Source organism: Narcine bancroftii, chromosome 9 (genome assembly GCF_036971445.1).
Source record: "Narcine bancroftii isolate sNarBan1 chromosome 9, sNarBan1.hap1, whole genome shotgun sequence".
Taxonomy (NCBI): Eukaryota; Metazoa; Chordata; class Chondrichthyes; order Torpediniformes; family Narcinidae; genus Narcine; species Narcine bancroftii.
The window spans coordinates 66,298,132-66,321,589 of record NC_091477.1 but is presented as its reverse complement, the minus strand read 5'-3'; the positions used below and the strand labels follow the sequence as shown (position 1 = coordinate 66,321,589).

Below are 23,458 nucleotides of genomic sequence, written 5' to 3'. Positions count from 1 at the left end.
GAATTGTTACTGATGAGCCCAACCACTGTTGCATCATCTGTAAACAATGAAATGGTTTAAACTGAATCAATCAGTGCAGATGTGAGCCAGCAACATGAAGAGTGGTGGGTTGAGTTGGTGGGCAGTGTGATGGTTCTTGAGATACTTCTACCAGTAGACTGTTGTCTTTCGGACAAGAAGTTCAGAATCAATTGCAGAAAAGGGCATGATTCTCAGTGAGTAGTTTACCCACCAGCTTCCGAGGTATGATCGTGTTCAATGTTGAGGTGAAGTCAATGAACAATGCCTGGACTAGGAGGCTTCATACTCAGGGTGGTCAGGATGGTGTGGACCAGTTTAATTTTAAATTAGGATTTACAGCATGATGACAGGCCATTTTGGCCCACGGGTCCGTGCCACTGAATTACACCCTATTAATCTACAGCTCCAACATTTTCTTCATGGTGGGAGAAAATGGAAGCCCCTGAGGAAAACTCAGGGGAAAAATGTATAAACTCCTTACAGACAGCATGGGATTCCAAGACTGGTTTCGATCACTGGTGCTATAACAGCATTGCACTAACTGCTCTGCTAACAGTGTGTTTGGATAGTAGGAAACTGGAACAGGTCCAATGTCACTGGAACGTGTAATATGAAGCGCTCCATTACAGTCACGCAAAGCACATCATGATCGCAGAGCTCAGTGACACTTATTTAGTCCAGTTACTGTTGCTCTCTTGCACAACTGGATAATGGCGGCAACTTTGAAACCCGCCGGGCCAGTAGATGGCTGCAGTGAGGTGTTGAAGATGTCCATTAGGACCTTCACCAGCTGGGCTGCCTTGTCCTTTACTACCCAACCAGGTATGTTGTTTGGTCTTGCTCCTATGAATGTGTTCCCCCTGGATAGAATCCTCCTCACCTTGGCTGTGCCTCTGCTGCCTGCCTGTTCTTCAGGGGAGATGAGTCTTTCTTTGGAGTCACATTGTTTTTCTCATCGAACCAAGGTGGCATGGTTAGCATAGTGGTTAGGACAACATTATCACATCGCCAGAGACCAGGGTCCAAATCCAGTGCTATGTGTAAAGTGATTGTACGTTCTCCCCATTTCTATGTGGTTTTCCTCTGGGTGTCCCACCATTCCCACCATTCAAAATGTACCAATGTGTGGGTCAATTGGGTGCAACAGGGAGTCATGTGCTCATGGTCTGAAATGGCCTGTTATGGTGCTGTATGTCAACATTAAACCAGGTGTAGAAGGTGTTTGACCTGCCAGGGAGGGAGGGATCATTGTCGCTGACTCTCAGCATTGATTTATAATCGGAAATGGTTTGAATACCCTGCCACATGTGCCTCATGTTGTTGGTGTCATACAGGTGTCTTTGGATTCTCTGTGCAAATCCCGGCATTGCCTTCTTGATTGCATGGATAGTTCAGCCTTGCTCATCTCAGTGCCATCTTGTCACCCATCCTGAAGGCAGGGCAATACACGTAGCTCCCCATCCAGACATGGTTTCAGATTTTCCCAACTGTGTAGTGTGCGATCACCATAACATACTCAATACCTATGGAGCTGGCCTGTATCATCTTCAATGGTTATGTGGTGATCGTAGGTGGTCACATCCCTCAATCCACCCTAGTCCGTGACTTTGATGCAGTCCTGCAGCACTGCTGTGGCTTCTTCTGGACAGAATCTGATCTCCCTGTGATTAGTTTCACCAGTGGTCTGTTTGCAGGGAGTAGCAGAATAGATATATGGGATAAATGTCCAAGGAGAGGGTGGGGACAGCTTTATATGCTCCAGTGGCATTTGTGTGGACCAGAGAGAAGAGATACGCTCATCTGGTTACAAAGTTAACTTATGGTTTGAACTTCAGAAGGACTGTTTTTCGGATGATATGTGTCAAACCACACGCTTAGGAGGGTAAACACTCAGTTGGCATGGTAGTCAGAAAGATTTATACCCTTGTGTACTGCAACAGGGGTATGATTGGTAGCTGATGGGCTTGTCATTGGATATCCAAGGAAAGTGTCAGCTATTGGGAAGATCATTAACACTGGCAAACCAAACTGATATAGCATCTGTGGATGCATGAAACTAAAACAATGCTCAGGTCCTGATAATAATTGTATTGGCTTATTTTATCAGTTAAATCCTTGTCAAGAGGGTTTTTAAATTATTATGTATTATTTTTTAATTATAATTGAATAAAGAAATTTATGTACGTTTTTTAATGCAAAATTAAATTAAATTTTCAAGAAAAAGAGTAATAGAATTCATTAATGCGTTAATTTCTAAAATACATTGCATGCCGAAGAATAAAATTAAGAGTGTTTGGGAGAGCGACTTACAGACTATTCTTTCTGAGACTATAAGGACCAAGTGTTTAAAATGGGTCCGTTCCTCTTCCATTTGTGCACGTCATTCACTTGTTCAATTCAAGATACCACATAGAGCACATGTATCCAGATATTAATTAGCTCTGATCTTTCCTACTATCAACCCTCTATGTGACAGATGTGATCATGGGGTTTCTTCCTTATTTCATTAATTTAAGTCCTGTTCAGCATTAGATCACCTTTGGAAGGAGATTTTTAATGCATTTTCCCATATTTTCTCAGTTACAATTCCATCTCATCCTATTCCAGCTTTATTTGTTGTGGTGACAGAGAACAGTCAATGATTGGTGCATGATTGTCAGGTGATAGTTTTAATGGCTAGATGTACTTTGCTAAGATGGAAGGACTCTTCTCCTTCTAGTTATGCACAATGCATGACCCAAACCTTATCGCGCTTGGACCTCTAGAAGGTTAGATGTTTTTCAAACTGAAGTCAAGTTTAATTAAATGTGGCACATTTTTATGGTATATTTTAATGTTTAATGAATAATACAGTGGTTTACTGCTTTGTATGTAACATATGAAACATTTATAATCTCTTCCGGAACTTACTTATTTACAGATAAGGCCATTCACCAATGTTCCGTTACTATTACCCTTTTGGTGGTTTAAGGAGTCCCAGTGGCTTTTTCTCTATTTTTAGTTTAGGGGCTACAGATTTAGGATGAGGTAGGTAATGTCTTTTCCTTCTTTTGCTTTTCTGCAGGGACAAGAGTTATCATATTGAATTGTGTCTGTTTATCATTAGTTGCGATGTTTGTTTTTAATCCAGAACACATTGTAATTACTCAGTACCTGTACAGTATATTTTTCTTGCTCTTACAATTTTTGTTGTATAAAATTCAATAAAAATAGTTAAATAAAGATATAAACCGGGATTATCTTTAACTTGCCTTAAAACCCAGCCCAGCCAAGCTCTGGTGGCAGAGAGCATTTCTGCAATAGTGACCACAACACCCTGAGCTGTATCATAGCTATGGACAAGGATAAGAACAGACAAAATGGTGAATTGTTTGACCGAGGAAGGGGTAATTACGTTGGGGTGAGGTAGCAACTAGGGAGTGTAAATTAGGAAGAGATGTTCTCAGGAGGAAGGGCAGAAATAATGTGGAGGTTGTTTAGGGATCTCTTGATTGGGGTTCTGGATAAGTTTGTCCAACTGAGACAGGATCAAGGAAGTTGGAAAAGGGAAACATTATGGATAAAACAGGTGAGGCAGCTCATTAAGGGTAAGAACGAAACATACATTAGATTGAGGAAGCAAAAAACAGGAAGGGCTCGTGAGAATTATATTGGAGCCAGGAAGGAACTTATGAAAGGACTTAGGAGAGTTGGAAGGAGCATGAGAAGACCTTGGCAAGTAGGATCAAAGAAAACCCTAAGGCTTATGTGAAGAACAGGATGAGGAGAGTGAAGATAGAGTCACTTAAGGATAAAGAAGCCAACAAATGCCTGGAGTTCGAGGAGATTGGGGATGTCTTAAATGAATACTTCGCTTCAGCTTGATCAAGGTGAAATCAGAATAGAACAAGCTTATGTGCTTGCTCATGTTGAGATTAAGAAAGAAGAAGTGCTGGATCTTATAAACATTAGGATTGATAGGTCCGCTGGACTGGATGAGATATGCCCAAGTTGCTGTGGGAAAGAATGGAAGAGAGTGCTAGAGCATGGACAATGATCTTTGCATCCTCCTTGGGCACAGGGGATGTGCCAGGAGGATTGGAGATTGGAAAATGTCCCCTTGTTTAAACTAGGGAGTATCCAGGGAATTATAGGCCAGTGACTCTTGTGTCAGTGGTAGGCAAACTATTGTGGGGGGTGATCCTTAATGATAGGATTTGTGAGATTTAGAAGAGTACAGTTCTCTCAGCAATAATCAGCAAGGTTGTGAGGGAAGGTCATGAATCACGAGCCTAATTGAGTTTTCTGAGAAAGTGTGAAAGGAAATTGATGAAGGTAGGGCATCAGATGTGGTGTACATGGATGTTAGCAAGGCATTTAACAAAGTCCCCCATGGCAGGCTTATTCAAAATGTCATGAGGCCTGAGTCCCATGGAACCTCGGTTGTGTGAACTCAGAATTGGCTTGCTTGCAAAAAGCAGAGGTTAGTAGGAGATGGAACACATTCTGCCTGGATGTCCATGACTAGTGGAGTTGTGCAGGGATCTATTCTGGGTCTCCTGCTCTTTGTGATTTTTATAAATGACCTGGACAAAGAAGTAAAAGGGTGGGTCAGTAAGTTTGCAGATGACACAAAGTTTGGAAGTGTTGTGGCTAGTGTTGATGGCTGCAGTAGGTTACAACAGGATGCAGATTTGGGTGGAAAGGTAGCAGATGGAGCTGAATCCAGATAAGGCTTTTGGAAGTCAAACTGGAAAATGGAGATCATGATTAATGGCAGGGATTTTGACAGGGTGAAAGAACAAAGGAACACGGTTCATATCCATAGTTCTCTCATGATTTCCACACAGGTTGCTAGGGTAGTCAAGGAAGATTATGGTATTCATTCATCAAGAGCCATTAGGAAATGTTGCAGCTCTATAAAACTTTCATTCGATCACATTTGGAATATAATGTACAGTTCTGTTCATCTCATTACAGGAAGGATGTGCAAGATTTGGAGAGGGTGCAGAGGAGATTTAACAGGATGATGCTGACATGTAATAGAAAAAACAACAGATTTACACCAATTAACAATCTTTCTGCAATAAGTGATTATTCACCAAGGAGATATCAATTTAAACTTTTCTCTTTGATTCTCAAGCATAAATCAACATTAAATTAAATGAATTCAGATGCACTTTGTTATTTTATTGTCACATGAAGATCTCAAGTCTATCTGTGTAAAAGCATCCGAAAGACAAACATATCTGCAGCTTGCCAAGCAAGTTGTCAGGCAGTGAGATTATTTTCCTTTTCCCTTTCAATCATTTACACTGCAACATAAAGTTAAAAGTTATTCCCGTTTAATCAGCCAGGTGGGCCCCAGCACTGATTTTTATCTTTGCATGAAATACGTTTGACGCTGAATTATGTGATGTTGGTCATGGGTAGTTTCTAGTGTGGATGGTTTTCTGGATGGTGTCCACCCAAGTTCACAATTATCATTCTTCAAAAATATGATAACCACTCACATTTTCACATAAATGCATGTAACAAAATCAAAACCTGATTATTCCAAAAGTATTTTTGGTCGATGTTTTTTTCACCAATGCTGGTGCTTTCCTATTCTATGGTGAGTTGAGTGTGGAAAAACTGCTGCATGTTCTCTGCTGACTGCACACATTACCAAGACACATGGTCCAAACATGGACTCAGATATTGACTTGGAAATTGGGGCTTGATTCTAATTTAAATGACAAGTGAAATGGATTTATCAAGTTTGAAAGACCAGTTGTCAGAAAACCAAATGGAACATTGAATGTGTCTCGAATTGCATTTGTCCTCAAAGGTGTTTTATGTATTTTACATTCCGTAATTTACAAAAATCCATCAATTTAACTTTGTCACTTATTGTATAGTCTCATATCCTTAATCACGCTCAACTAATTAGGATTGAATTAAATTGTTGAATGCGTTTGGACAGTATAACTTGGAAAAATATTCAATTAATGACCCACTTCCTGCAATGATTGTTTTTTTCTTTTCAGAGTTCATATAATTCCAGACGTGCGCTCCATATGTGTCGGAGAAGGTCTCCTCTATATCCTCCTTTTTCCAGGGATCATAGTACCTCATCCAATCTGGATATGGGATTGGGTAGAACCGATTTGTGATCCAAAAAGAGATGCCATTACATTCTTTGCCAATTAAGTCACCTGGGTCTTTATTGTTGCACCATCTCTTCAGCATGCAGGTAATCAGTCGAGGACCTTGTTGACCCCAAATATCTCCAATGTAATTGGCCACAAATTCTTCCATGCAATTCCACACGAATGGATGGTTCAAGTTAGGGAAACCCAAGGCCCCATTACTGAATGTCATCCTGCTTTCTGGGCATGTAAAGTTAGCAATTGGTAAAGGCCTCAGTGATATAATGTCAGTGTCCAGGTAGGTGCCTCCATATTTCCAGAGCAATGCTAACCTACAGGCATCAGCAAGCACATGGATCCAATATTTCTCCTTCTTTGGATTTACCTGTGGAGTAATGAACAAAAACCCATTTAATTCTTTGTATTAATTTCCATTCTGTTGAAACATCCCTTCTCTTTTTTCTCTTCGTGAAACTAAGAACCCGTTCATCCATGGAGCCCAGCCTGCAGTGGCTGCAGCCAACACAAAACCAGTACTCGAAGGGACATGTGAATTCTTTACTCCCCACAGCAGAATGGGCAGATCCTTCCAATTAACCCACCATAAATCCATGACCTGTCTCAATCCGTGTAAATTTGGCAGGTCTGCACCTTGGGAAACAACATTTCCTCCCCTCACCCACAGAGACAATTCTTTTTCTTTGGCTTGGCTTCGCAGACGAAGATTTATGGAGGGGTATGTCCACGTCTGCTGCAGGCTCGTTGGTGACTGACAAGTCCGATGCAGGACAGGCAGGCACGGTTGCAGCGGTTGCAAGGGAAAATTGGTTGGTTGGGGTTGGGTGTTGGGTTTTTCCTCCTTTGACTTTTGTCAGTGAGATGGGCTCTGTGGTCTTCTTCAAAGGAGGTTGCTGCCCGCCGAACTGTGAGGCACCAAGATGCACGGTTTCAGGCGATATCAGCCCACTGGCGGTGGTCAATGTGGCAGGCACCAAGAGATTTCTTTAAGCAGTCCTTGTACCTCTTCTTTGATGCACCTCTGTCACGGTGGCCAGTGGAGAGCTCGCCATAGAACACGATCTTGGGAAGGCGATGGTCCTCCATTCTGGAGATGTGACCCAAACTACCCCTTTCACCTATTTCGCCCACCCCTTCATTTCACTCATCCATTTTTAATCCTTTTATCTGCATCAGATGCATAAAGATGCATGTGTTTGCTGGAGATGCTTCCTAAACCTGCTTGTGCCTGTCTTCAGTACTTCCTCCTTTCAGATTATAAACATCATCTCTCTCCCTCTATCTCCCTCAGAATTATGTGCAGATCTAGCAGATAACCCTCTCAGCATCTAGCCCTTCAGGGAAAACAAACCTAGCTTATCCCATCTCTCTGTTCATAACTGAAATTGTCCAACCTAGCAATCTGGCTACATCTGGAAACATAGGGGCAGCATGGTTGGCGTGGTGGTTAGCACAATGCCTTTACAGGCCAGCGATTGGGATCATGGTTTGAATCCTGTGCTGTCTATAAGGAGTTTGTACATTCTCCCCTTGTCTGCGTGGGTTTTCCCTGGGGGCTCTTGTTCCTTGCCACCATTCAAAAATGTATTGGGGGTGTAGGTTAATTAAGTGTAAATTGGGAAGCATGGACTCATCTACCTTATTCACTAGCCTATCTACTTCCTGGAGGTGTTTATAAAGGTGTACCCTGAGCTCCCTATAGATCTGGCCTTTGCTGAACCCACCATTTGGAAGAAAATCCCCAAGAATCACCACCTTCCGACTGATCAATGTGCTCTTCATTTTGGTCCTAAATCACCAATATCTTAACGTGAGGTCATGCCCCTCCTCATTCCTGACTCACACATCAAGGGAAGCATCATGTCAGCATCTGAAATATCGACCATCTAGAGAATTGGATCGATTTCAGGGAGATCACCTCTGGATTTTCTGATCACTGAAGAGTATCAGTACAGTCTGCACAATCTCTTCTATCCTACACACTGCCATGGGCCTTCACTGCAGTCAATTTATCACAACTATATCATGTCATTCACATAGAAATCTTTTCTTATCCACAGGTGGAGGGAATGAACGGTCCACGAGGAAAAATTTGGAAGGTACATCTGGAGAAGCTGGAAGTCAGATGGATGCGCATGAAACACAGACGTCTGTAGAAATGCTGGAGGACTGCAACAGGTCTCGCAGCTTCTATAGGTAGTAACGATATAATCATAGTTTCAGGCCCAACCCTTCCTCAAATTAATACTTTTGACCTTTGAACCCTGAATAAAACAAATGTTCACTGATAAATATATAAATTGAATGATAAGCCAAGAAATCTTTGTGCTTGTGGCTGAGATTTTCATTGAACACAGTCGAAAATCCTTGTCATAAGCCTGACCAGGTAAAGAAAAAAACACTGTACATCTCCTAATTTCCACAACATGTGATTAAACAAAACACTTCCATTTATAAATGTTAATTGGAGTCAGACAATTAATTAGCTCATTGAAATAATTTTTTGTCATTGGTTACCTTTAGATACCAGCTTTTTAATGGAGTGCCTTCAAATAGTTCTGTGGCATTTAATGGTAGAATGACCACATTCTTCACTGAGATGAGCAAGTGGATGCCTCTGTACTCAGTCTGTGGATACTGGCTCAAGTTGCCATTGAATCCCTTCATGAAGTAATAGATTTGTTTGTCTGGGTTTTGATGAGCAGCAGATTCCACCGCACACACCCCCAGTGGTGTTGGCTCCATATTGTCAGTCGTCTCCACAAACATAATCCGGGATTCCGTGGCTGGGGTAGAAACATTACTGGTGGCCTTCTCTTTCACTGGTGATATCCTTGAAATGTAGCTTTGAATTAAATGTATACTGTTCATATCACAGTTCATGTACAGCAGAGCACAGACTCCAGTTATGAAGACAAATAAACATCCCTTACGCATCAAAATCATGGTGTGGATCTGGTCTGTTTCTTCAAAAGCTCCTGTGAAATAACATAAGCTTTTTGTAAACATAGAAACATAGAAACATAGAAGATAGGAGCAGGAGTAGGTCATTCAACCCTTCAAGCCTGCTCCGCCATTCAACACGATCATGGCTGATCTTAAAGTTCAGTACCCCATCCCCGTCTTCTCTCCGTAACCTTTAATACCCTTATACTGAAGAAATATATCTAATTCCCTCTTAAATATATTTAATGAACCTGCCTCCACTGCCGTCTGTGGCAATGAATTCCACAGATTCACCACCCTCTGGGTAAAGAAATTCCTCCTCATCTCGGTCTTAAATGGTTTGCCTATTATCCGCAAACAATGGCCCCCGGGTTCTGGATTTTCCCATCATTGGAAACATCCCATCTGCATCCACTCTGTCCAGTCCTGCCAGAATTTTATATGTCTCTATGAGATCCCCTCTCAATCTTCGAAACTCCAGCGAGTACAATCCCAATTTGCGCAATCTTTCCTCATAAGTCATTCCCGCCATTCCAGGTATCAGCCTGGTGAATCGCCTCTGCACTCCCTCCATTGCAAGAACATCCTTCCTTAGATAAGGTGACCAAAACTGCACACAATACTCCAGGTGTGGTCTCACCAAGGCCCTGTACAGCTGCAGTAAGGTATCCTTGTTCCTATACTCAAACCCTCTTGATATGAAGGCCAACATACCATTTGCATTTTTAACCGCCTGCTGTACCTGCATGCTCACCTTCAGAGACTGATGTACAAGTACCCCTAGGTCTCTCTGCACTTCCCCATCTCTTAATCTATTGCCATTCAAATAGTAATCTGCCCTCCGGTTTGTATTACCAAAGTGGATAACCTCACATTTATCCACATTGTAGTGCATTTGCCATGTATCTGCCCAGTCCCTCAATTTATCCAAATCACACTGGAGCTTCCTGACCCCCTCTTCCATGCACACAACCCCTCCTAGCTTAGTGTCATTTGCAAATTTGGAGATATTACATCCAATCCCCTCATCCAGATCATTAATGTAAATTGTGAACAGCTGGGGTCCCAGTACAGATCCCTGTGGCACCCCACTGGTCACCGCCTGCCACTCAGAAAACGAGCCATTTATCCCAACTCTCTGTCTTCTACCTGCCAGCCAGTTCTCAATCCACATCAATACTTTTCCCCCAATCCCATGAGCCTTGATTTTGGAAGCCGGTCGTTTATACGGGACCTTATCGAAGGCCTTTTGGAAGTCCAGGTACACCACATCCACTGACTCTCCCCCATCTATTTTACCTGTCACCATCTCAAAGAATTCCAATAGATTTGTCAAGCACGATTTACCTTTTGTAAATCCATGTTGACTCCGTCTGATCCCTTCTCTGCTAGTCATATGCTCCGCTATTACATCCTTAATAATGGATTCCATCATTTTGCCCACCTACTGATGTAAGGCTCACAGGCCGATAATTCCCCACTTTTTCTCTACCCCCCTTTTTAAATAGTGGGGTAACACTAGCTACCCTCCAATCCATGGGTACTGATCCTGAGTCTATCGAGTTCTGGAAAATAATTCTTAAAGCATCTGCTATTTGAATGGCCACTTCCTTGAGTACCCTAGGATGTAGATTATCAGGCCCTTGGGATTTATCTGCCTTCAATCCCATCAATTTCCCCAAGACCATGTCCTTAGAGATACTGATTTCTTTCAGTTCCTCCCTTGCATTAGTCTCTATGTTTCCCAACATCCTTGGGAGGTTATTTGTATCCTCTCTTGTAAAAACAGAACTAAAGTAAGAATTTAATTGGTCTGCCATTTCCTTATTCCCCATTATATATTCCCCTGATTCCGACTGCAAAGGACCTACTCTGGATTTCACCAATCTTTTCCTCTTGACATATTTATAAAAGCTTTTGCAGTCGGTTTTTATGTTTGCCGCAAGCTTACTTTCGTAATTTATTTTTGCTCTCTTGATTAATCCCTTTGTCCTCCTTTGCTGCATCTTGAACTGCTCCCAGTCTTCGGTTGCGGTACTTTTTTCAAACATTCCGGAACCAGATGATTAGCTTTTGGGTACGGGTAGGCCCACCTGAACCCTTCCACATTTTAAAACATCCTATATAATCTAATCCATCTTTCTACTTTATTGTGCAAAGTTGATGAGCTCAGAAAGAAATATAGAACCTTGCAACATGACAGCACATAAAAGGCCCTTTGGCCCTTCTTAATGTGCTGAACGATTATTTTGTCAATTCCCACCAACCTGCACCCAGACCATATCTCTCCATACCCCTCCCATCCAAATCAAGTCAAGTTTATTGTCATCTGATTGAACAAGTATAACCTGATGATACAGCATTCTCTGGCCCTCAGTCAAAACACATTGATACACAACCAGACGTTATGCACAAATAGGCAAATAATACAGGAGATGAATTAATAGATACAAATAAATAAATATGGTTTCATGAATATGATAGCCTCGGATGGTTAGTGTGAGCAGTTCCTTTGGTTGTTCAGTGTCCTCACTGCCTGTGGAAGGGTCCTCAATGATATTGTATGCTCTCTTCAGACTACAATCCCAGTAGATCATGCGTATGGGGGAGAGGGATGAGGAGGAAACTGTATCACACTGTGATTTAGCGGGACATGACGCACTCGATAGAGCTCCTGTAGAAGGTTGACATAATAATAGCCAGTAGCCTTGCCTGCTTCAGCTTTCTGAGGAATTGCAGTCATGACCCATGATAGCTCACGTTAAGTGAAATCCAAGCTACCTGGTGCTTTCCACTTTCTCCACCACTCACTCCATCAGTACCTGAGCACCACAGGGCTGCGTTCTTAGACCCCTTCTCTACTCACTTTACATTTACAACTGTGTGACTTTGTATGACAATAACACCATCTACAATTTTGCCAACAATACCACGATAGAGGGTTATGTAAAGGAAGGGGACAGGATGGAGATTGAAAACGTGTTCGAATGGTGCACCAACAACAATTTTGCATTCAATGTCACCAAAACTAAGGAGCTGTTTGTTGACTTCAGGAAGGGAAAACCAGTGGTGTATGATCCAGTGATCACTGGGGGAATCAGAAATGGAGAGGTGACCAAATTTAAGTTATTGGGAGTCACTATCAAAGAGGATTTCTCCTGGACCCAACACACAAATGGCATCATGAATAAATCTCTTCAGTGCCTCTACTTCCTCAGGAGTTTGCAGAGGTTTGGTATGACACCAGAAACCCTGGCAAATTTCTACAGAGGTTTGGTAGAAAGTGTGCTGACCAGCTGCATCATGGTCTGGTATTGAAACACGTGAGCGTAAAGCCCTCTAAAAGGTGGTGGACACAGCCCAAGACATCACAGGCATCAGGAAAGAGGTGTAGGTGTCACAAGACTTGCACCACCAGGTTCAGGAACAGTTGCTCCCCTCCACCAGCAGACTCCTCAATGCCAAACTCAATCAGAAACGTATTTAATGACTCTTACTTGTGCATTTTATTGATTTTCTTTTTGTTCTCTCTGTATTGTGCAGTCAGTTTGTTAACATTAGTTATCTGGATACAGTTCTTTCTTTACATGGTGTACGCTGTTTACAGTTTATTTTTTGGTAATTCTACCATGTCCACAGGGCAAAAGAATCTCAGGGTTGTATATGATGTCATGTATGTACTCTGACAATAAATCTGAAATCTGAGATGTTGATATGTCATGGAGGTTTGTCATTCCTGGTCCTCCTGAAGTCCACAATCATCTCCTTCTTCTTGTCCATGTTGAGACCCAGGTTGTTACTCTAGAGACAATATCACGTGAATTTCCACCTCGATACTGCGATTCATCAATGGTGGTGATGAGCCCAATTTCTATTGTGACGCTTGCAACATGATGACACAGTTGGACCTGGATCTGGTGCTGCAGTTGTGGGTCAGTAGCGTGAAAAGGAGCGGGTTGAGCACATGGCCCTTTGGTTCAGCAGTGCTCACCATGATAGCGATTGATGTTCTGCCGCTGACCAGGCCAGTTTGTGCCATGTCAAAATTGAGCCTACGTTTATCAATTCAGCTGGCAGCTCATTCCACACTCCCACCATTCTCTGCGTGAAGGTTAGACCAAAATACCAAAACACGCTGGAGCACAAATAGGTTATTGAGCCAGTTGAGCCTGCCTGCCCGCCATTTTTCATGAGCTGATCCATTTTCCAATTTATCTCCACTAGCTGGCCTTCTTACCATAACCTTTGATGCCCTGGATAATCAAATACCTATCAATCTCTCCTTTAAATACACTCAATGACTTGACATCCACTGCGCAAATTCCAGAGATTCACCATCCTCTGGCTGAAGAAATCCCTCTGCCACTGTTCTAATTGGAAGCCCTTCAATGCTGTAGTTTTGCTCTCTGGTCCCAGACTCTCACACCATAGGGAAAAAATACTTTCTACATCTACCTTGTCCATGCCTCTCAATATTCGATTGGTTTCAATGAGATCAGTTATAAAGTATCAATTATCAGGTATAATTAAATCAAGATAACATTATTGAGACCCAGTGATTGTAGAAATGCTTCTTGACAAAGGACAGTACTACATAGAAATAATTTTTCAGAGATTAAACAATGTGTAGAGCGCATTAAAAGAACCAAAGACTTGTTGATCCAAACCAAGGCTTTTATTAACTAAAAGACTGGAGCGTATCACAAGTAGGTCGACCAGTCCAGAATGACCTGGTCTGGTTAAGAGCAATCCTTTAAGACCTGCCAGTAGATGTGGCTACACTCTCAGCCAATCACAGTCATCCTACACTACAATCTGTACATATACACATTGGTGATAGAATCTGTACTATCACACAATGGCACAAGTAAAGACTGGTTGCAAACTAGATGTTAAAAATGTCCACCAGTTCAAGTGGAACTGAGGGGTCACTCACCTTCCCAATTCAGGTCACCCGAAATCTCCAGGACAAGTTGTTGAAAAAGACTGCCATAATTTACGGAGCTTTCAGAAGCAATGGATTTTACCATGAGGCCGAGGGCAACATATCTTTAGATCTCTGAACCTAGCTCAGCTCCCAAACTCCAGTCGCAACCAGACATGATTCCATTCTCTTCTTTCTACCCACGATAGCAGGCATCCCCACCATTGACTGAAGATTCGGAAAAACCACCAGGCCACAACAACTTTGCATCTGGATCTCTGTTATTCAGCAATCGAGTTCTCTGCAACTTCGAGGCATCAGCTCAGATCCTCCTGTTCCCTTTTACAACACTCGACTCACTATGTTCCAAAGTCCAACCTCATCAAATCAAAAGTTGTGCAAGGCACCAGCTTGTAAGTTTTTTGAAGCAATCATTTAACAGAGTAGCCGCTGCGGATTGGGTCCATGCTGCCATCATGCAACATCTTATTCCCCCTCATTCTCCTAAATTCCAAAGATTACAGGTCAAGAGCTATCAAGTTTTCATAAGATAAACTTTTCACTCCCAAAATCATCCTTGTGAGACTGCTCTGAGCCATCTCTAGTATTAGCACATCCTTTCTTAAGTGTGGAGTTAAAACTGAGGCCTCATCAGTGCCTTGTAAAGACTCAACAACCCTGCACTTTCTGACATTGAATTTAATTTGAACTTCTCTGCCCATTCTTCTAATCTGTCCAAGTACTTCTGCAGCCTCTCAGTTTCCTCAATACGACCTGCTCCTCCAACTACCTTCGTATCATCTGCAAACTTGGCCGCAAAACCATTCATTCAATGATCTAAATCATTGATATGCAAGGGCAAAAAGTGGCCCCAACACTGACCCCTGTGGAATTCCACCAGCAACTGGCAGCCAACCAGAAAATGATCCTTGTATTCCAACTCTATTTCTTGCCAATAAGCCAATGCTCTGCCCACAGTAATATGTTTCCTGTTAAACCATGAGGTTTTAACTTGTTCAGTAGCCTCATGTGCGCCACTTGTCAGGCCTTCTGAAATTTTGAATACTTAACATCATTACACATCCCCTCTCTACTCTGCTTTCCATTCCTTCAAAGAATTCCAACAGACTTCTCAAACAAACATTTCCCTTCAGGAAACCATGCTGGTTTTGGCCTATCTTGTCATGTGTCTCTAAGTACTCCAAAACTTCATCCTTGACAATTGACTCCAACACTTTCTCAATCACAAATGTCAGGCCAACCGGCCTATCATTTCCTTTCTGCTGCCTCCCTCCCCTCTTGAATAGTGGAGTGACATTTGCAATTTTCCATTTCTCCAGGGACCATTCCAGAATCTATTGGCTCCTGAAAAATCATTTCCAATACCTCCACAATCTACCACTACTCCTTTTAGCATCCGAAGGTACAGTCCATCTGGTCCAGGAGACTTATCCACCCTCAGACCATTCAGCTCTGATCACCTTCTCTATTGAAATAGTAACTGTGCTCACTTCCCTTCCCTGATACTGTTGGGCACCCGGCACATGGCTGATGTCTTGCAGTGAAGACTGATGTAAAATACTCATTTAGTTCCTCTGCCATCTTCTCTCCCAGATTCTAGCTGATTCTCACTTCTTTAAGTCTTCATATACTTGAAAAAGCTTTTTGTATCCTCTTTAATATTATTTGCTGGCCAACTTTCATACTTCATCTTATCCCTCCTTATGAGTTTTTTGTTACCTCCTGTGTTTTTTTTAGCTTTCCATTCCTTTCTCTTCCCACTGATATTTGTTTCCCTGCACGCCCTCTCTTTTGCTTTGATGTTGACTTCAACTTCCCTCATCAGCCACAGTTGTGACATTTTTCCATATGAATATTTCCTTTTCTTTGGTCTGTATTTATCTTGCACCTTCCCCATTTCTTGCAGATACACCATCCATTGCTGCTCTGTCATCTTCCCCGCCAATGCCCCCTTCCTGTCCACTTTGGCCAGTTCCTCTTGTTACACGTCCAGAGGACCCCAAAACCCAGCAGCAATAGATATGCACCAATACAAAGGATTATTTAAATAAAAATTGCTTTTAATTATCTTTGAACATGAAAGTAGAATCAAACTTTAACTTATCTCTATTGACTTACTTAACCTACTTAACCCCCTTTTAATTCTAAGTGCATGTGTGTGTAATGTGTATCGAGTAAAATAGGAGAAGATTCTATACAGGATTTTATTTATAAATGGAATTCAAAATTGTTAACAGGAATTCGAGATACTCCTTCTCCTATTCTGAGACATGTGACTGAATTATGGAATAGAATAAATAATGAAATAGGTTGAAAAGGTTTGATATCTCAAAAAATGCCTTTGTATCACACTAAACTTCTACCTTTCTCTATTTATAATCAATTTTTGAAAATTTGGAATCAAATGGGAATTAAGAATGTAGAGGACTCTTTCGAAGCTAGTAAATTTATTACTTTTCAATGAATGAAGGAAAAATGTAATTTTCCAAAAAGCTTTTTTTTGTTATCATCAGGTTAAGCCTTTTTTGACTGACAAGTTAGGTCATAATTTGATATTACCCAGGCAGAATGAATGTTAATTTTGATAGTAAAGGGGGTACAAATATGTTTGTTTCAGTGATGTATAGATTACTTCAAAAATGTGCTCCTAAATTAGGAGATTCACAAATCAAGATTAAGATGGGAGGTTGATTTAAATAGATGAAAATGACTGGAAGCAATTGTGTAAAGAAAATATGCCAAAAATTATTAATGTTAGGTATAGAATGATTCAATATAATTTTATACATCAACTATATTTAGCTTCTCTAAAATTAAAAAAGTTGAACCCTACATTGTCCGGTTTATGTTTTTGATGTGATCAGGAAGTTGGTTCCTTTTCTAAAGTAAAGCCTTTCAGGTTAGAGTTTAAAAGTTTTTGGAGAAAATATTAAGGGTTAAACTCCCAGAGGATCCAAGGTTATTTTTGTTGGGTAATATTAAAGTGGTTAGTTCTAAATTATGATTAACTATGTATCAAATTTAATTTTTACAAACTAGCTTTATCTGTTTCTAGGAAGTGCCTAGTCATTACTGGGAAATCAGAAATGGATTTCGGGATGGAGAAATGGCATGTTGAATTGTGTACATGTATTCCACTTGAGGAAATAACTATAATTTATATAATAAATATAATTTTTTTCTTGAAAATATGGATCCCATATTTACAGTATGTTGGTTTGAAGGTGTACGGTACTCTTGAAGACCCATCTCACTGATAATCCTTAACTCCATCATTGTTTGCAATAAGAATAATAATTCCTTTTGGCACCCTCGTAGTTTCTTTTTTTCTTCTTTTCTTTCTATATTTAGCTGAGTTGGGAGGGGATGCGAGGGATGAGGTTTTTTTAATATATATATACTTTATTTTTTATATACCTTTATTGAATATGTATGTATGGATGTGGTTTTAAAGTTCTTAAATAAAATGTTAAAAAAAAAAGAAAAGAGATGGGACACTTACACAGAGATGAGATCATGAGTCATGTGTTGGGACTTAAAGAAATAGGTTTCATTATTGATCAGGCTGTCATTTGATAAACACAAAGGCTTTGTATGAAATGGACAATTTTGCTGATTCTCCTTGTCAGGAAAATTATTGAACCACCATGATGATTGTAATGGTAATTTGATTGACCCATATCTGGATAAAGGAAGCAGGATCATTCCTGAATTTGGATTGTGACCATTTTGATGGTCATTTCTTCTGACCTGTGCCTGGGTTTTGGAACCATGGAGGAAGTAACACTTCACTTCCCCATACAAGGAAGAGGGGAGTTGCGACGACTTCTAGCTGGTGTCTACATGGTGGAGAGGCCAGTAGTCAAGAGCTTTCAATCATTTACTGCACATTCAGCTTATTTTCTTTAACCAAAGTGGCTTAAACTTTGTAACTTCATTATTTAATATGATTGCTTCTGAAAATGATGATGGCTAGAGGTGCCAAGGCAGCCAAAATTGGTAAAGAAAGAACAGTCCCTTTTTGATGTCAGATCTCACCTCAGACATGTTGAAAAGTAATCATGGGTGATAACAAAATAATTTACTGTGGTTATGAAAGAATGTCCTCAAGAGATTGATTCGAAGCTTGAAAAGGTTCTACAATCAATTTCAGTAAATGAAGATTGTCTGGATACTGTGGAGCTTGATTTGGTATCTGTTAATAACCAAAATGAAATGTTAGAATCTCATTGTGAAGAAATGGCTGAGAGCAAATTCAAGTTAACCTAGAGGGTGGTCAATTTAGAGAGCAGGAGCAGATGTCAAAACATTGAATTTTTGGCTTAAAGGGAGATTCTAAGAGAGGCCAGTTAACTGAAATTTTCCCTAAATTACTTATGGAGGTGTTTGCAAAAGAGTTCTTTTGTTACTGAGGTCATGCTTGATAGAGCACCCGAGAAAATCATCCATATTCATTAATTCTTCATTTTGATTATTTCCAAGAAAAGGAGCATGTTGTCAGTGAAGCCATCAAAACAAACATCTCAGCCATTTGGGACAAGAAATTATTTTTTGATGATTTTTGTCCTGAAATCGTGGAGGTGCAGAAAATATACAGAGATGTTATGGCTTCTCTTTACTACAAAGGACTCAGACCTGCTCTTCTGCACCCAGGTTGTCTGAGAATCATGATGGAAAATGGCTGCAAGATATTCTTGAACTTGGTGGAGGATGCTCGCAAAATTCTGGCTGACTGTTTGAAGTTCAAATCCAATATATCTGTTAATGCTCCGTGTCTGAAATTTTGTTTTATTCTGAAGGGTTTTGCCTTCTCTCTGGTGGGAGAAGTCTGAATGATATTTTTTTTCCTTTTGTTAATTGAAGGGTTAATTATGTGGGTGTTTTTTTAACTTTAATTTTGTTTATTTAGTTTATTCTTGATATTAGGCTGTACTAATTTTACTTTAGTAACTTAGATAGTTTTTGTCTCTTCTGACTATTCATTTACTAATACCTCAAGTGATATAATATAGGCATGTAGCTAGTCACACTGAGCTGACATCACAATGGTCCCAGTGGGAGGAGCCCACTGGGAGTGGTGCTGATCAGTTCTCGAAGAGTTCCAGTAAAGTTGATTGGTTGGTTCAACTCACTCACAGCTTCTGTGTGTGTTTTTTTTTTCTTTTCTTTTGTTTCTTTTCAGCACACAGAGGTAACCCTGACTGTCCAAAATAGCATTTTGGACTCCACAATCAATGACACATTTGCACAGAATGCTGAAGGTGCTGACCTTTTGGACCTCACAGCTGCTAGTTTGGTTCAAACAGGCTGAGGTCCAATTTCAGGTCAAGCAAATCAACACAGACTCCATAAGATATTACTACATGGTCAGTTCAATCAACCAGGAGACTTTTCAACTTTTTACATCAACCACCAGCATCTGACAGGTATGAGGCAATTAAGCTGCTCCTTATCCACACCTTTTGCCTTTCCCGCTCCACCTGGATGGCCTGGGTGACCGCACGCCGTCCGCCTTCATGAACGATATGCTGGTATTAATGGACGGAGACAGGCCCTGCTCAATCTTCAAACAGATACTTCTGATACAGATGCCGGAAGACAGGCAGACTTCAGCAACGATCGCGCAGACGACGACTTCAGTGACCCACACAGGTTGGCAGCACATGCAAATGTCCTGTAGCACACCAAGCAACAAGGCAGGGCATCTGTTGACAGTTTCTGCATCACAGCCAACGATTCATCTGTCTCCCACTCCACCGAGGATGCCAGTGACAGCAACACCAGGTTGAGACTGAAACTCGGACCAGTGGTGTTTCTACCATCAAAAATGGGGTTCTCGAGCCCACCACTGCTGTCCACCTTGCTCTCATCTGAGATATGCTGGGGCCAGCTGATGGCGACTGTTGGCTACTTAGACAGCCTCCTTTATCTACGGGTTCAGCAGTCAGGGTAGCATTTCCTCATGGACACAGGGGTGGAGGTCAGCATCTTGCCCCCCTTAAACTGGCATTGCCGCTGACAACAGCTTTAATTGGTTTAGGTGTTCCCCATAGGGAAACTCTTTGCTTTGTTGTGGTGTGTGTGAAGTCTTGTGCATCCGCAGTTATTCCTGTGACATCTGTAATTCAATTATCTTCTTCTGGACTCCAACACAGTCTTACCCAGCTCTCCAGATAGGTGGCATTGGAGTCATATATATCCTTGCCATTGTAGTGTGGGTCACTCTTGGAGGAGGAGGAACTTGAGCCCAAGGCTCCATCATTATAAAGCCCAACTTCTTCAGCTGTACTAAGTTGTTTAACAACTGCTTTCTTAGTCATTTGAATCTTCCCTTTCCTTAAAGTCATAGTATATCAATTTATGAATAAATTCCCAAAGTTTTTAAGTTAAAAAAAATTAAAATAAGTTTTGGTCAGTTTTTGATTAATTCTGCCGGGAGAGGTTTACTTCCACATCTCCAAGCTATGCCATCACAACATGCTCCCCCCTTTTTTTATCCTCTTCTTGCTGTGAACTGGTTGATAATATGATAATGAGATATCGTTTGAGAATATGGGCACAATTTGGAAAGTGTTTTGGATATCAGAGTTTTTCTCTTGTCAGCCCTATAGCATCTTTTTGAACCTTCTTTACTTGATACTATTTTTAAGGACTGGCATAGATTAGGTATAAAATGGATTAAAGGCCTTTTTGATCAAAACACTTTTGGTTCCTTTGAACAACTGGTGGTAAAATTTAACTTATCGAGCATACATCTTTTTAGATATTTTCAAGTTAGAAATTTTGTTCAAAGATCCCTGACTTCCCACAAATTCCTGAGGCAAATATTCTTGATCTACCTTTTGAATGATAGCTTTCTCATAATGGTTCAAGAGCAATTATTTATAACAATTTGCCGGACGTAAGAATTGCCTTGTTAGTTAAGATCAAGAATGATTGGGAAGAAGATTTGAATGTATCGTTTTGGGATTCTATTTGTAATCTGATTAATACAACCTCCTTTTGCACTTGGCATTGTTTGCTGCAATTTAAAGTGGTCCACAGAGTAGATATGTCTAATGTTGAATAATCTCAATTTTATTTAGTTTAGAATAATTTTTTTGGATACTTCATTGATTCACATGTTCTGGACTTGCCCTAGACGAGAAATCATTGGAAAGACGTCTTTCAAACTTTATCAGTGATCCTCATGGTCAAATGAGAACCTTGCCCTTTAATTGCTCTCCTCGAATCATTTCAAGAGGATGTTTTACTGACTCCAACTCAAAATGTAATTTTAACTTATACTTCATTGTTAGTCAGATCTGCAATTTGGATTAAATGGAAAGATAATGCTCCACCTACGCACACACAATGGTTAAGTGATGTAATGTCTTATCCAGGTCTAGAAGAAGATTAGATTTGCTATTAAAGATTCAAATTTTAACTTCCAAAAGATGTGGGGGCCAATTATGGACTAATAAAGAATTAGGGTGATTTGATGCTCTGATGCTGGTGTCATCTGATTCCTATATATCTTTTTTTAAACCTTTCTTAGTGGTCTCTGGGTTTTGATTTAGAAGGTTTTATCCTTTTTTTATTTTGTGATTTTCCTTTTTTCTTTTTTCTCTTTTTATTTTGATATAAAAGATAACAGTTTTATTCAACTGTGATTATGTAAACATTGATAAAATTATTATAGAAGGAGAAGAGAGGGAAAAGGAATTGTAAATCTTTTTCATTGTTATATCATATTTTATTGTTATGATTGTGCTCTGTGCTCTAGATGGTCTTATTATGACAATATTGTATATATTTTTTCTTTTTCAAATCTTGTAGCACATTGTATAATTGTACTGTTCATTTGTTTATATTGTAAAGCATCAATAAAATACTTTAAAAAGAAAGAAAGAAGTTGTGACAACCAATTTTTATGAAAGGACATTTCTCTGGAAATGTTTTTGGCATATCCCACCTCATTTGTTCAGGTACACAATCCTTTATCTGGAACCCTGTGTTCCGAATTTTGGAATTTTCCAGATTTTGGAAAGCCATGTTTAAGCCCAGCCAAAATGTGCTGCCACATCCACCCCTATCGCCTTCCAGTCACACTGCCATCTCCCCCTGTCATCTGCCCAACTCGCGCTGCCGGTCTGACCCCCTCACCTGCCCAACACGCACTGCCAGTCTGCCCCCTTGCCCACCTGATTCACGCTGTCAGTCTTCCCCCTCGCCCGCCCAACTTGCGCTGCTGGTCCCTTGCCCACCTGACTCGCACTACCGGTCTCTCCCCCTCACCCGCCCAACTCACACTGCCGTCTCTCTCCCCACCTGCTGGATTTTGGAGCTTTCCGGATTTTGGATGTCCAGATAAAGGATTGTGTACCTTTAATTACTTCTGAGCATCAGTTTAAAATCTGAGTTCAACACAGAATCTCTAAGAAATAACTTTGATTTAACTTTCCAGAATTGTGCCTAAGCACAATTTATGTAATGCTCACGCATGCGCATACACACACACACATACACACACACACACACACACACACACACACACACACACACACACACACGCACGCACGCACGCACGCACACACACACACACACACACACGTGCACACACACACACACACTCACACACACACACACACACACACACTCACACACACACACACACACACACACACACGCACACACACACACACACGCGCGCACAAATGTACATTCATGCTTAGGTAGTTTTAAGTAAGATTTTATATAATTACCAAATATTGATAAATGTATTGTTTTAAAATAACACTATCTTGTGAATTTCTCTTGCTGCTGTTGTGTGATGTAATAAATTGTGGGCTTGTCTGGGATGTAACCAAATTGAAGCTTATTGATTTATTGATTTTTGATTTGATTGGTTACTTCCTTTTTGAAAGCAAATTAAAAGGCTTGATGTGTGGAAAAATAGCAGGAATGGATATTGATGATATTTTGGGGACAGATCTGCAGAGGGTGAAAAAGTAGGAGCTGGAAATTCTGGTGGTAACACCATTGATAAAAATTGTGGTGGTAACGCCATTGATAAAAAAGGCAGAGATCAAGAGAGTTGAAGTTGACTACTATATAACAGAGGGGAAGTTTGAAGAGGAGACTAAAGACAATTTCTTGAGAGTAAATCCCTTGAGCAGCAGTCACCAGTGGAACAAACTGAATTAGAAAAACAGGTGAGCAGGAGATAGAACAATGGCAGTTTGAGGAAGCAGAGAGGAGAAGGCAGTTTGAGTTGGGAAAACATAGATTTGAAAAGGATGAAGCAAAGAAAAGAAGGAATCCAATGTCTGGTACCAGTGAGAGGTTTATGACCAGTAGGGAGGTGAGGTTAGTCCCACCATTTCATCAGGAGGAGATGGATAAATATTTCCAGCATTTTGAGGAAGTTTTCAGTGGC

The 23,458-nt window shown here is 40.7% G+C and overlaps 1 protein-coding gene and 1 long non-coding RNA gene across 5 annotated transcripts in view; one reads left to right on the top strand and one right to left on the bottom strand.

The window, feature by feature from the left end:
* The first annotated feature begins 67 nt into the window (after positions 1-67).
* LOC138743730 (uncharacterized) lies at positions 68-5,175 on the top strand. 2 transcript variants are annotated; one of them, XR_011345038.1, is made up of 3 exons: positions 68-243; positions 2,942-3,048; positions 4,981-5,175. It is a non-coding gene; the product is annotated as an uncharacterized lncRNA (long non-coding RNA). The 2 variants fall into 2 exon arrangements; XR_011345040.1 differs by lacking the exon at positions 2,942-3,048.
* The window catches only part of LOC138743729 (alpha-1,4-N-acetylglucosaminyltransferase-like), a 42,291-nt gene continuing 23,742 nt past the window's right edge, over positions 4,910-23,458 (bottom strand). For 2 of the 3 annotated variants that reach the window (XM_069899377.1, XM_069899378.1), the window contains 2 exons: positions 8,667-9,127; positions 4,910-6,516 (listed from right to left, as the gene is read on the bottom strand). In XM_069899377.1, the coding sequence (XP_069755478.1) occupies positions 5,929-6,516; positions 8,667-9,127 (1,049 nt within the window). In that variant the 3' untranslated portion in view covers positions 4,910-5,928. Of the gene's footprint in view, positions 6,517-8,666; positions 9,128-18,125; positions 18,236-23,458 lie in introns of all 3 variants that reach the window. The other variant, XM_069899379.1, reaches the window with a different exon arrangement.